The sequence below is a fragment of the Ursus arctos genome, unplaced genomic scaffold (assembly GCF_023065955.2).
Source record: "Ursus arctos isolate Adak ecotype North America unplaced genomic scaffold, UrsArc2.0 scaffold_2, whole genome shotgun sequence".
In the NCBI taxonomy this organism is placed as follows: domain Eukaryota; kingdom Metazoa; phylum Chordata; class Mammalia; order Carnivora; family Ursidae; genus Ursus; species Ursus arctos.
Window position 1 is genome coordinate 27,563,468 of NW_026622874.1, and position 15,102 is coordinate 27,578,569.

At 46.5% G+C, this 15,102-nt stretch overlaps 1 protein-coding gene across 3 annotated transcripts in view; it reads left to right on the forward strand.

Moving 5' to 3' along the window:
* The window catches only part of PTPN14 (protein tyrosine phosphatase non-receptor type 14), a 172,058-nt gene that overhangs the window by 130,658 nt on the left and 26,298 nt on the right, over window positions 1-15,102 (forward strand). For all 3 annotated transcript variants that reach the window (XM_026509139.4, XM_048225480.2, XM_048225481.2), the window contains exons 8-13: window positions 463-551; window positions 3,451-3,538; window positions 4,346-4,428; window positions 7,078-7,135; window positions 10,570-10,648; window positions 12,635-14,115. In XM_026509139.4, coding sequence (XP_026364924.2) covers window positions 463-551; window positions 3,451-3,538; window positions 4,346-4,428; window positions 7,078-7,135; window positions 10,570-10,648; window positions 12,635-14,115 — 1,878 coding nt within the window. The remainder of the gene's footprint in view (window positions 1-462; window positions 552-3,450; window positions 3,539-4,345; window positions 4,429-7,077; window positions 7,136-10,569; window positions 10,649-12,634; window positions 14,116-15,102) is intronic.

The following is a 15,102-nucleotide window of genomic DNA, read 5'->3' on the forward strand; positions in this document are numbered from 1 at the left end:
TGCTGTTGGCCTCTTTTAAACAGGCACCAAAGGATATACTCAGTCCTGCAAACTGCAGACACGTACGGCCACACGTATACGGCGGCATACATAATCCAAGTGTGGACGTGTACGATTTTGATTTAAAAAAGCCAAAGTGAAAAGATACAGATGTTCATGAAAGAGAAAATCGTAACTGCCAACAAATCAGAAAATTTTAAAACTGTCTTGGATGGTAAATGTGTTGTGACAAATTGAGATAAAACAAAAAATATATATGTGTGTATATAGTCCACGGGAGTGTGCAGCGGGGTGGCTTCCTTCAGGACGGAGTTACTTGCTGCCCTGACGCTGCTGTGGTTCATGCATCCGTGGGCAGGAAACGGGGCGCCCCCCCTGGGTGGGCCGCAGCCCGGGGGCTTGGCTCTGCCAGCGCCCTCGTGATTTGTGTGGTCACACCGCTCTTCTGTTGATCTTACGCAGGACAATCATGGAAACAGTGTCCATCTGGGCATTTTCTTTATGGGGATTTTCGTGAGAAACAGAATTGGAAGACAAGCAGTAATATACAGGTAGTCTTATTTTTCTCTTTTTCCCTTTTCCTTTTTCCCCTTTGAGGGGCTCTGGAAAAGCCCACTGAGGATGACCGTGATCCCAATGAGCGAAGAGCCAGACTGTGGGTCAGAGTTGAGCTTTTCTCAACTCAGATAAGACCAGCCCTCTGTGAGATTTGAGCAGTTACTGGAGAAATGCATCTCACTTTTCCTGGAGGCCTGTTTGGGGGGTGGGGGATGGGGGAAACTCTTTCTTCCCGCTTGACTCCAGGGAAGGTGCTATGGAACCCTGCTGAGCCAGAAGAGTGGTGCTAAACTCTGAGTCTGCTTGGAAGCTGACTATCCAGTCAGTCCTGCTGTTTACCTTTCCCCATATTCTCCATGACCATCATTATATCCGGACTGGTTTCTTCCCATTTTCCATCACCCTCTGCCTAACCACATGTGCTAGAAGAGTGTGGACTAATTTTTATATTAAATACATAACATTTTATATTTGTCAAAATACGTTTTGAGAAGCAATGAATTAAAGGACTTGGGTACTTTTTATTATTTTGCATATTTATTTGCGTATTTATTTATTTATTGGGAGGGATAATTGGGTGATGGGCATTATTTTGCATTTTAAACCCTCTTCTCCATTGAACATAGGAGAACCACTACAGGGATTTGGCGAAGTGTCTCCTCCATTACGTGTCAGTGAGCGTGCGGGCACCGGTGCCCGTAGTTGTCACCATGGTGTCACGGATCTCAAACACTGAGTGCTCGCTTTCATTTACGAGGGCAGTACGGCCGACCGTTTCTTCTTAGAACAGCTTTCCTGTGTGTGCATCTGACAGGCAGAGCTGTGCACCTAGTACAGATAATCAAAGACCGCTCTTAGAGGCAAAGCCAGGTCCACCTTCTGGAAGTGGATCTTGCCTAGCTGTGTAGTCTCCGGATCAGCAGTTGGTGCAGGTCATTTTGCAGATGGTGCCCCACCAACAGCTTCCTCATTGGCTCTTTCCCCCGCTAGGTCTCCACCCTGCCATTATTTTTGTCCATGGATTTTTCTCGTACTCTTTGAATGGAGACATTATTAAAGCAGGAGTGGGGAGAGAGATCTTTGTGGCTGGCAGAATAAACTTTTTTACTTTTGGGCATACTCAGTCCACAGTACCGTATACCTACAACAAATCATAAAGTAATCGAATAAAATACCTAAATTGTGCAGAGTTGTACATTTTTATGCCCACTTCAAGGTGCCCAGGCATTTTGTCCCACACAGTTCTCCATAGCTAAATCAGTGCTTCATTTTCTCCTTGAGGCTGGAAGAGTAGACAAATCTGGCGTTCCAGCTATGGAGGTTAAATAGAAGAAACTTTGCTGATGGTAAGCCACTCATGGTTTGGTTCAGTTCCTTAGGAACTGCTTCCAGACCTCTTCGGCACTTATCTTGAAACCCGTACAGGATGGGGATTGACTTCTGCCATAGTGTCATGATAGAATGTCCCTAGGTGAAGTCGTGTTGTGGAGTGAGGAGTGGATCCAGAGTTCTAGCAGTTGATTTGAAGGATTGGAGCCTGAGGAAACCAAATCTCTTATCTCTAGAGACCCTCACGGGGGAACATGTAGCTATGAGTCCGTGTCGATGTAATGTGATGGAATTGTTAGCAGACAGCTGGGCAGAGCACCTGTAGAGAGTATGGCCCCGGCAGACGTCTGTGTACACAGCTGGTAATGGAAGGGTGACTGGAGGAAAGCCTGGAAGCCCCAGGTATAGAACTCCTGCATCCCCGATGCGCAGAGTGAACATGGCTGAGTCCTGTCCGCATTTGTGCCTGAGTCGTCTACTCTGTAAAGTAGGAACAAAAATAGCTGCCTTGTCTACCTTCGGGAGTTCATAAAGAAATGATACTCTCCACAGATGGGCGGCAATGTCATGACTTTTAATTTTTTCAGCGAACATTTATTGCATGCTGCATGCCAGATACTTGGTTCAGTGCATGGAGGGCAGAGATGAAGAAAGCGGGATCTCTAGGCATGGGGCCTGTGGTCTCGTTTGCCCCAGTTAGGGATCTAGTCACAGAAGTAAACAGTTGTCATACCATGCGGTGCCCTGGTACAGAGGGCTATACCAGATTCTTTCCTGCCATGTCGGTGGTTGGGGACGAGGAAGAGAGAGAAGGCGACTTCTGAGCTGAGTTTTAAAGGAATCCTCTAAGTAGAGGGAAGGGAAGTGTAATGTTGGCATGAAGAGGCAGTGGGCAGGGAGTTACAGACTGGGGCAAAGAGTGAGGCAGGCAGTAGTAAGAGATGCTTCAAGACTGGCTCCAAGTAGGATGGGAAACAGTAGCTTACCTTCCCCTGTTTGGTGGTTATTTCGTGTGTCTCATTTTAGCTAAGGTCTGCATGAGGAAAGGGAAGGAAATTTGTGCATGTGTGTGTGTAGGTCACAAAAATGTAGGCACATTAGATACTCCCTGGGCACTTCTTCTTGGTGGCATAATCCATCCATAGCCTACACTGCAACACAGAATCTATGTGGCTTCTTTGGCCTTGATTCCTGGAAACACGTGACTTTGAAATATGCTCCTCCATCATTAAAAGCAGGGATCATGGGAAATTCTTTGCAGTTTGGAAACGTGAAAAACAAGGCAGAAGATCCTTGAACATTTCCCTCATCACTAGTCGTAAAGGAAACCGTACTTCACGAACTGCAGTACCCAGATATATGTTTACAGCATTTTTAGGTATTTAAGTCGCCACGTGTTGTGTTTTACCTTTTTGCTTGGAGAGAAGGAATATTTAGCTTTCAGCACTAGAGTTCAATCGTACTTTGTCCAGTGAGACTCACCAGTAGCAGACGACCACCCTGAGCGGATGCGTGACTGCACGGAACATCGTTGGCAAACCCAGTTGCCTATCTCTTGACCAGGTGGAACGATATCGGGAACGTCACTCACAACAAGTCTACTATTCTAGTGGAGCTCATCAACAAAGAAGAGACTGCCCTCTTTCACACGGTAAGCCCAACGGGAAGACGGCGGCGGCTGACAGGCAGCTTGCCCTTTGATTTCTCCACCCCCTCTATCCTTTCCTTGCTCTCCATATGGTGAGAGAATGAATATTCTCTTAAACCGACAACTGCCCAGGCCCCGCCCAGTGCTATCATGACTCATTTCCAGGTCGTGGTGGCAATTTCCTGTTCAAAACGCCAGGTTTCCAAGCTGGGTTTGGACTCTGGGATTTGGGTTCCTGCACCTGCTGGGTTTGTGGTGGATCACATGTCTGGCGTGCCGCGTTCCTCAGTGCTCAGGTTGCAGCCCGCATCCAGTAACCCCTCGATGCTATTGCCCGGCACTTTCTTTTGCTGGCTGACCTGGATTTCCTTCCCCAGCACAGCCCAAGCCTCGCCTGATGTAAACGGAGTGATGCCCCTTCTGTTGAGCGCCCCCTTGAGACCCAAGCGAGCCGTGCACCTCACTGCCTCTGGGCGATGCTCCGTGTTCCTTCCAGGCTCTGTCTTCATTCGTTCATTTATATTAAATCCGTTGGGTTGGAGCCCTGTGAAGACACACCGGCTCATCGGTGTAAGCCCAGTGCCCTGATCATAGAGGATACTTGTAACTGACGGATTGTCTGCATCCTCGGGTGGCCTTCCTAGCCACGCCCACTGTAGGATTTCAGCACGTGGGTTTGCGGCTCAGGGTGCTGTTTTGTGCTTGGCCTGGTGGGAGGAAGGGAGATGGCCCTGTTCCGGAGAATCCTCGGGAAATCCATCTATAGTCAAACACATGTTTATTTTTTTCCCCTGTCTCTTCTTTTCCAAGGACGATATTGAAAATGCCAAGTACATTTCTCGGTTGTTTGCTACACGGCACAAGTTTTACAAACAGAACAAAATCTGCACTGAGTAAGTAAAACGTGTCGTCCACCCCCCTCGCTCGGTGGCTTGCTCACGTTCCAGTCATGCGCTGTAGGGATGTTGTAGACTGCTTAGACTGCTTTTTCCTTTCGCCCTCTTCCCTCCTTCCTCGCGGAAGCTAAAGGAATAAGCAGAATCCAGGCAGGAGTGAAAGAACTTTAATGATGGAGAGTGTCTGGCGTGGTGCATGTGCCTGGAGCGAAAATAATTCACAAATTGACTGTGCCTGCTCGACTACCTGGATGGGTCGGCCCACATTAGTGCCTTTCCAGCCTCCGCTAGGAGTTCGGAGGAGCCGAGCCGTTCCCAATTTGCCAGGGTGCCCCTTCGTGTCAGATGCAGAGTAGGGTCAGAAGTGTGTAACAGAGTGGCAAGCCAACTTGAAAGAAAAGAAGCTTCTGTCATCCTCGGCCCTGTTTCTCTTACACAGTTGGCTAACCCTGCGTGTGCTTCTGGGTCATGTCATCTGCCTGTAAATGAGAGGCCAGGGTAATTACAGGAAGACTTGGAAGACACTAATAGATGTCATGAGTCCATGTGCGTGTTTTAAATTTAATTTGGAAATAAAGACGAAAAGGGGAGTCTGATACGGGAACTTAAATGTGACCTGACCTTGGATGTGGCGTCGCTGGGCCTCACGCTATCATTGCCTTTATTTTGGTTGCCTTCAAAAGACGTTTTCCTCAGCAGAGAACGTTCGGCAGTTGGGGCACCCAAGGTGCTTAATTGTGTTTCAAAGAATTCGGGGCTATCAGTGCAAGAGAGGGACTGCTTTTCCATTCTCCCAGTGGACACATCCAAGAGTGTGAGAGTGTCGTCCCAGAGCAGTTCCTGCTGCAAATTGCGGCTACCTTAGAACCAGAGCCTCCCGTCCTCACAGACTTTCTTCTCTACACGATGGAGGCTCTTTCCAGCCAGTCATTGCCGTCGGTCACCGTTGGAGTCTGAGAGGAGAGGCGATAGGGTCAGGTCTGCCAGCAAAGTCGGCAAATGTAAATTTAGAGGGACAGCGATCGGGGAGTGGCAGATCAGACAGCCGTGGCTACGGGCGTGCGCACACACGCATGCACACGCACACGTGCCCTTCTTTTGAACACATCCCCTATAGATCACCTCTCTGTGGGTCTGCTCTGCTGTGGTCTTTGATTTGTGGGGGTGTCTCTGACATTCACAGGAGTTCTGTGGTTGACTTCTGGAGGCTGAATTAAAATAAAGCTGTTCCGAGAAGTGAATTTTACGGTGGTCTTCTGGCTTGACCATTGCTCAGCAAGTGGATTTATCATAAAATGTTCTTGTATTTTTACAACTCTTTTTATCTCGCGGTCTTCTAGTATTAGTGAACGTCCTGCATTAGAGTGAAAATTAAGAAAATTGTGGAATTTTTTTTTACTTCTGGAAAAACCGTGCTTTTTTTTACTTCTGGAATAACTGTGCTTCTCCCGATTCCTAACCAGGTGTGAGAGGTTCTTAACCTCTTATCTGATAAGAACCAGGACTCTCTAATATATACACACACATATACCCCATATACACAGTAAAGCCGGAATCTCAGCGCAGGCTGCAGTAAGGCCTGGGATAACGCCCTGGAGTTTTAGGAATCTAGCATCATCTTAACAGCATCCTTCTCTAGAGGTCTCCACACCCTGACCTCTAAAAGACTGTCATTGATTTTTATTCTTATTTTTACATTTTACTCACGGAGCTACTGCTCCTCATCTTCCCATAGAGCTCCAGGGAGTGGTTCCCGTGTTTCTTGACTTGAGAAGAAAAATTGGAGGTCTTATTTGGCCAGTTAAAAAATATCCAACATTACTATATTGTTTCCATCGCTTCATAAAAGAAAAGACGTAAAAGGGTAGGAAAGATGAGCTATCAGACTAACGGGAGTGCTTTAAATGGAAGAATTCTAACTTTATGGACAACTCTACATGTCCTGGGTTTTTCGTTTGTTTTTGTCTTTTTATGATTTCACCGAAGTCTAGGGAAAGTGTTGCTCGGGAATTTGGGACCCATTTCTCAAAGGCACCTTTGATTTCAACGCTCCAGAATTTGATAATACTCTTAGTCCCCACACATTCTTATCTCTGTATTTAAAAAAATTCACTTTCCTTCTCAGTCTGGAAAGGATCTGATTAGATAAATACTTGTCAAATTTGTATTATCTTAATTCAAAGAGACCTTTATATGGTCTTATTCAAACATATTTAATCCATTTTGGATTTCATTTGGCAGCATTTTAGAAAAATATTTTTTCTACTTGTTTTTCATTATGAAAGATTTTATACATACACAAAGATACAAAGAATATAATTTTTTAAAAATCCATGTAATAATAGTGATATTTTTCATTCTTGCTTTTTCCCTCATAATCTTTCTTTGGAAATAAGCCTTATTCTTCCGTATGAAACTTATTACCTAAGGATCATATGCTCCAAACATTCTGAAAATAAAAGAATAAAAAGGAAATCAAAATTTTTTGTGAGCTCATCATTCCGAAATAAATGTTTACATTTTGCTGTAAATTATTTACTCATCGCATCTGTTTTCCCCCTTTTCCCCCCTCTCTTGTTTCTCTGGTCATCTTCTATCTGATAAATAAAAGACCATTCTCTTTTTTTTTTTTAACTTTTCATGTAGACAATCAAATTCTCCACCCCCCATCAGACGCCAGCCCACCTGGAGCCGATCCTCTCTGGTATGTATAAAGTCTTCAGTAATCAAGTGGTCTGACTGTTGGGGATGGAGTGTCCTTTTGTTGCTAATTGGAGAGGGGCCATGCCTAGGGCATTGTGACCAGGTGAGATCTGATGAGAACACAGAAGAGCATCAGTCTCCCGAGCAGGTGTGATGAATGTCCATGTCCCATTCGTGTTCCATCATGTGGGACATCTATGTGCCCACCCATGGCCATCACTTCTTCAAGTGTGGCTCAAGGTTCACCCATCAAGAGTAAGTCTCAGGGCCAATGAGACCATGTTCCTTCAGCGTGCAACGTGTTGTGTGTATTTTTGTCCATCTGCTCATCTGGGTTTTATCACTCCCTGTTCCTGGTTGTTACATACAGACGTGTCTTCAGTTACAAGCTCCACAAATTCTTTTGTATTCACTGCCCATAGATGGAGCTTAATAAACTAAACAGAAAATGCTTTTTAGGGGCGCCTGGGTGGCTCGGTTGGTTAAGCACCTGACTCTCGGGCTCAGGTCACAGTTTTAGAGTTGTGCGATTGAGCCCCGCATCGGGCTCTGTGCTGGGTGTGCAATCTGCTTAAAATTCTTTCTCTTCTTCTCCCTCTTGCCCCTCCCCACCCTCCTTCCCCTTTCCCTCTCTAAAAGAAGAAAGAAAAGGAAAGAAAAAGAAAATGCTTTTTAAATGAACCAAAATTGACTGAGTTTCATTGATGGTCTTTGGCAGGGTGCTCAGTGGGGAAAATTAATTGCACATCTTCTAATTCTAAGATCAACAAAATTGGGCTACTGAATTGATCTACTTTTCTAACAGTTTTTTAAAAACCTGCTCCTCTTTTAAATAAGGAAACACAACTCTAATTTCAATACATACGTTGTATCTTAGGCTGTGTTTTGAGGATGACTTAAGGATAATATCATAGAAAGATGCAGGAGAGTTCGCTTCCTTTAAAATATCTACTTAAGTCATAATTCTTATGTTTTAGGTTGTGAAGTCTGACACAAAATCAAAAATAAACATGTGACCTTTATAATTTCCTAGATGAGCATTTCCTTCGAGACGATAGAATAAAATTGAATTTTTCCTCATACACAATGTATATACCCAATAGCACATCTTTAACTTGTCTTTTAAAAGGAAAGTTTTGAGGATTTCTTTTCTGGAAAATGCATAGACGATGAACTCTTAGAATTCTAGAGTTGCACCATTATGTCATCACGTTCCTGAGTCCCCACGTGAATATTCTTAATCTTGCTATCATGCATCATATCTCACAAGTGGAGATATAGAGGGTCACTTTGGGCTTTTCCCTTGTGGCATTAATAGATTTGGTAATGGCACTGGTTCTTTTATACTTCTCCTTTGTGAATATTATTTTTACTTTTTTCTTCAGAGACCACATGTCTTCATTATGTCTGTGAAACACCATGGGGGGCAAAGTATTGTAAGGTTGTCTTGTGATTGGATCTCATCTTCCTTATCTAGAGAAGATAAAGAGGCTTTCCCATTTTATCTGGATGAAGACAGTCTGCAGGAAGCCAAATTCAAGGCTTCCCTCTTTCCTGTACCCTTTAGGCTTAAACCGTTTCACCAGGAGTTCCCTGGGATAAGCGGCATTGTCTCTTTTTGGCTTCCTTGCTGATAAGCAGGACTGCTGTTTTTTTCTTGCCCTTCTGCTGCTATGTTATGGCATCTCACTTGTTTTTGTATTAGCAGGTCTGGAAAGAAAGAGAATAATAGGCGTTACATATATGGACTATATATATTATATGGAACAGATATATCCTGAAATGGTATTTGGAGGATTTGCTGTTTTGTCCTTTGCTGTACACTTACGCCAGTTCATAAACAATCACTTACTTATTGGATTTTTTAAAAAAATAAGAGTGAGAGAAGACAGTGAGCCAACTGTGCCTTACCATGCGTTTCTGTTACTGCGTCTGAATCTCTCCCCACTGTTTTTGTTTGTTTGTATGTTTCAAGCCTCAAAACTGGCTGTCCCACTCTGGAAAAACTGAGTTGAATTATGTGTTACCAAGAAGAGGAAAAATATTTTAAAATTGTAATTCAAAAACCAGCCAAAGAGAGATTTGGGGATACTTAGAAAAGCCGATACTGATAACAGCATCTTTTCTTTGGTACCATTAACTCATTTCTTAGATTAATTTCAGTTCGTTCTTTCTTCTCTCCTGACTCTTTAATTTTTGGATTCCTTGTCTTCATCACCTTATTTGCCCTTTCGATGCTTAAGCATTATTTGTGGCAGAGGGAATGGTAGATCTGAGTGATTTACCCAGCTTCAAATGGAGAGTGCGCTTCTTTGACTGAAGGATCCTGAGAAAGTGTGACCCCTGCTGGCTCTGGGTTTTTTGGCTTGATCTCAACTTCTTTCTTGGAGCAGTAACATTTAAACCAGTAACTATAAGGCTACTTTCAAAATAATCAAATGGAAATATAAGATACCCTGTTTCAGTGGTTTACAAGGTTAAAGTTTTTAAAAGATTTTTTTTTAGTATCAAAGCTTTTTCTTGAAACAAGTTCTCTCCTGGAATACCAATATATAAATAAAATGGGTATTATTTGTGGGGGGCGGGGGGGAGAGGCCTGATTTGATTGACAAGAAGCTGAGATCTACTCAGGTTCAATGTCTTGCTCGAGATCACATTAGCAACTAATCATATTTCTTTTGCTGACTCACCAAATATTGAACCTGTCTAAGCATTTTTTTTTCCTCTGAAAGTTTACCCTTGCCTACAGCAGGAAGTTAATCAGATTGAGGCTAAATGGCCATCTTTAAGAATCTCTTGGAAAAGATTCTTCACTGAAGGGAGGATGTAGGGGGGTAGATGGTTGAACTGGATTCCGTGCAAGGCCTTTCCACATTGGGTTCTACAATGGGAGGGTCCATAAGTGGGCTTGAGAACTACACACTTATTGTTGTAGATCAGCTTTCAGATTCTTACATAAGTTTGCAAGTGGACCCAGCTTGACACTCCCCCTGTCCCTATTAGAGGTCGATGTGGTGCTATGAACAAGGGTCATAGGTACAGCCAACTTTGAATAGAATGAAAGAGAGTTCCCCCAGATTCTCATTATTCCTTAGATAGAACAGAATAATACCCCTGTTCTGAATTATTCCTCCAAAAGGCACTGGGAATTTTGCAAGTGTATCAGGAAATAGATGATATGTCCATTGTAGCCTCTTTATCTCTGCCACCTTGAACCAGCCTCCCTATTCCTCCCTTTCCTGTCTCTCCAGTCCTAAACTTAGGAGACGGGGCTACAGATGAGCGGAAGAGGGATGGGTAAAGGGCGGGCAGGCCGAGCAGCCACACCGTGCTTTCCCGCAGGTGTGGGCGAGTGATGGGTGGGTTCCCTGCGAGCGAGCGTCCACGGCCCCTTGTGCCGGGGCCTTCCCACCTTTGTCATGTTCTCTCTTTCAGCCCCGGCAGCAGCCGTACATCTTGCCTCCCATGCACGTCCAATGTGGGGAACACTACTCGGAAACGCACACTTCACAAGGTAACTGGGGCTTGCCATTTTGCCTTCCTAAGACGAAAAGTTGAGTACCTGAAAGCAGTAAAGATGGTTTTTTTTTTTTTTAGACGACAGTGATACTTTTGTTTTGACTTTGTCATTGTCTGAATGACAGCAGGTAGCAGCTTTGATTTATGAAGGCATGGAATGTCATTTGCCCCCGAGAGGAACATTTTTCCAGAATTGGCTGCCAAGGGAGTTAGGAGAAGGCAGAGGGCAAGTTCCTTTTCTCCTGCCCCTGGTAGGTGGGCTTGGAGGAGAGAGAGGGACAGTAAGCCCAATGGAATACTCTTCACCCTGACTGCCCCTGTCGGAAAGCTTGTACCAACAGTCAGCTGGGCTTCCATGGTGACAGAGAATACAGGCATCCAGACTACTTGAAAGAAAGGCACAAATCATCTCAACTCCTCTTGTTCACATCGCCTGCCCGTTGTCTGCACACTTGGTCTTGCCTCAGAGTAAACCTGTTTTCTTCCTCTTTTCCTCCCCAAGCACTCCCATGCAACATGTGTGAGAAAAATCCATTCCTTTAATAATGATTATAATAATCACAATTAACGTTGAAAAACCAATTCCTCTCCCTAAGCACTTGCAACGTATTGTTTCATTTAATCCTCAAAATAAACCCACGAGATAGGGTACTATTATTCCATTTTACAGATACAGCAAGTGGGGTACAGGAGGGCTCTTGGACGAGCTTGGAGAGGAAAATTGGTATCGTGACTCTTGAGCCAGAGCTCTTCATCATTACACGAGCTGCATCTCAAAAAGAAATGATATTAAACTTGGATGTTGACAATATGTTAGGTGGATAATTCTGTGCTGTCGCATGCTGGCTATTTTGAATCTCTCTGTGCTGTCAGAGTGTGAGTATGGAAACTTGGATAATCAAGACTACTTAATAAAACACTATTTTTTATAAGCAGACTAGCAAAGTTGCCCTACTTCTGTGGGAAAGCGCCTAGCCCCACTAGAGGTGGAGAAGGGAGACCCCTTTGTCTCCGTGTTTTGCTGGGCTTTGTTCCCCAGCTCATCTCATCTGGTCTATGACCGTACTGGTCAGGCAGCTGAGTGTTTTTAGTCACCTTTTCTGGTTGGTGGGCGTGTTTTGGTTGCCTTTCTGCCTTGTCTTCCTCGACTTGGCTCGTGCTTAAATCCATTGTGAAAATGAATGTGCTTTGCCCAGCGAGAAGTGTCTCAGCGAGAGGTTGCCTTCCTGGGGGGTGGGGGGGTTTGTGTGTGTTCGTGTTAAAGGAACCCTGGACACCTAGAATGGGCCCGACGTTAGAAATCTACTTTTTATCTCTTTAGGTACCTCCTTAAACTGTTAATTTTAATGTGAATTGACCTCAGTGATGAAACCAGTTCTAGAGAGTTTCAGGCAGTGGCTAAAAGAACTCCTGATTGTGATTTTGTCCTCCTTTGGTTGCTGATCAGAACTAGCCATGCATGCTGACGTCCTGATGCATCGCTTGTCTTGGGTAGTAATGAGTGCTCAGCAGTCCCTCGGGTGAGGGGACCTTTCCCACTGCAGTTAGGAACAAAGCCGCAGGTACTCAGTCACGTCACATCTGTTGCCCTATTAATGTTCTTGACTTCCTGGCCCAAATATCCAGTCCTCTGTTGCTGGACCCTGAACAAGAAGACAGGTTTACCCAGCAGGAGGGCCATTGTTGGTGCCTGATTTCAAAGCTCGTGGCGAAATCAAGAACTGACCCAGGTGATAACTGTTCCAAATGTGCATAGCTTTCTTTGATTAGATTCCCTTTCTCTTTTTAGTATGCTTTCAGGCGTTCTTCTGTATGTTGGCATCTCACCCCAGAGTTGCTAGTGTTTCCATGGAATAGGTGGGTGGAGACCGCGGGATTTCACTTTTACTGACTCCTAAACTCACGCCCCTAAGTGTGAGGATGAGCTTAATTGAAGCAGGATGGTGTGGAGGCTCATGTGCCTTTGTTTGGCTTCTTGTAGACAGCATTGTCCACGGGAATGAAGAAGCCCTGTATCGAAACTCCCACAACAGCCTGGACTTAAATTATTTAAATGGCACCGTCACCAATGGCAGCGTGTGCAGTGTGCACAGCATCAACTCCCTCAGCTGCTCCCAGACGTTCATCCAGGCTTCTCCCGTGTCCTCCAACCTCAGTATCCCGGGGAGTGACATCATGCGGGCTGACTACATCCCCAGCCACCGGCACAGCGCCATCATCGTGCCGTCTTACCGGCCGACCCCCGATTATGAGACAGTCATGCGGCAGATGAAGAGGGGGGTCATGCACACGGACAGCCAAAGCCAGTCTCTGCGAAACCTCAACATCATCAACACGCATGCGTACAACCAGCCAGAGGACCTGGTGTACAGCCAGCCCGAGATGCGGGAGCGACACCCCTACACTGCCCCCTATGGGCCACAGGGAGGCTACGGTAGCAAACTTGTCAGTCCGTCTGACCCGGTAAACCCAAAGAACAGCACGGTGCCGAGCAAGCCGGGGGCAAGTGCAATCTCGCACACGGTGAGCACGCCGGAGTTGGCCAACATGCAGCTCCAGGGCACCCAGACCTACAACACGGCCCATATGCTCAAAAACTATCTCTTCAGGCCCCCACCCCCCTACCCCCGGCCGCGCCCTGCCACCAGCACCCCGGACCTCGCCAGCCACCGCCACAAGTATGTCAGCGGCAGTAGCCCCGACCTGGTGACCCGCAAGGTGCAGCTCTCGGTGAAGACCTTCCAAGAGGACAGCTCCCCGGTGGTGCACCAGTCTCTGCAGGAGGTGAGCGAGCCGCTCACGGCCGCCAAGCACCACGGCACGGTGAATAAGCGCCATAGCCTGGAGGTGATGAGCAGCATGGTGCGGGGCATGGAAGCCATGACCTTGAAGTCACTCAATATCCCCATGGCTCGCCGAAACACACTCCGGGAGCAGGGGCCCCCCGAGGAGGTGCCGGGGAGCCACGAGGCTCACCAGCTTCCCCATTACCACCACAAGAAGACTTTCTCGGATGCCACCATGCTGATCCACAGCAGTGAGAGCGAGGAGGAGGAGGAGGAGGAGGCCCCAGGGTCGGTGCCCCAGATCCCCATGCTCCGGGAGAAGTTGGGGTACAGTGCCCAGCTGCAGGCAGCCTTGGCCCGCATCCCAAACAAACCCCCACCCGAGTACCCAGGCCCAAGGAAGAGTGTTAGCAATGGAGCGCTGAGGCAGGACCAGGTCAGCCTGCCTCCTGCCATGGCCAGGGCCAGGGTCCTGAGACACGGGCCGGCCAAGGCTATCAGCGTCTCCCGAGCCGACCAGCTGGCTGGGGCTGGGCCTTCCCTCGGTCCGTCCATCTCTGAACCCGACCTGACAAGCGTGAAGGAGCGGGTCAAAAAAGAGCCTGTGAAGGAGAGGCCCGTGTCTGAGATGTTCTCCCTGGAAGACAGCATTGTAGAGAGAGAGATGGCCCTCAGGGTAAGTGTCCTGCTCTGCGAGGCCGGGGTCTACCCCTCCACCCCCTCTGCGCCTTTGCCATGACTTGGAGTATGAAAGCACACGGGTGCTGGGCACTGGAGAAGGTGGGGCTTATCCAGGGAACGTGTTAGGGAGTTCGAGAATCCGTGGGCATTTCAACAGGCACTTTTCTTTTACAAAATCTTGTGTTTTACTCTCTCAGCTAAATCTTCCGTCGTCATTCAGGGCTCCTAGTTGGTATACTTGGCACCAAGTGCTATCGTGGGGTTAGGACGCTGCAGGCAGGTTGTCGAGACGGAGTCTAGGCCAGCATCATGCTCTTTATTCAGGGTCAGATGTCCTGCTAGGAGCTCTCCTTCCTGCATCCCTTGATCGTTCTTTCGGGGAAAGCATGTTCCCTCCCATTGGATAGTGTCAGAGTGCAGCGCTGTGTGGAGAGCTCTGCCAGGATGGCTCACCGATATTGACTGGACCCTGGTGTGTCCAGCCTTCTTTGCAGATTTTCTTTCAACAGATGTTTAACGCAAACCAAGAACACCGCAGGAAACTTGCAAGTTCACCATTGAGCTTCAGTTCCCCGTTAAGCTCATTCTATCAGAATTTACACACGTACGTGTGAGTACGTGCATGCATCTACACACACTTATAATATTTGAAGATGCCTGATAGTAGACATAAGTAGCTCTTATTCAGGGTAAGTGCCAGCTGGGGGGCCAGGTATATCGTCAGAGCAAGAATGTATAGGTAACAGGTGCACGCACAGACCCACGAAGTGAATTATCTCCTAATGAGAAAATAGCTGGATTGCAGTTGTTACTATAACATTTTATTTATTCATTTGATTTGAGAGAGAGAGAGAGAGAGAGAGAGCAAGTCGGGGGAGGGGCAGAGGGAGAAGGAGAGAATCTTAAGCGGACTTCGAGCTGAGTGCGATCCCATGACCCTGAGATCATGACCTGAGCTGAAGCCAAGAGTCAAACGTTTCAC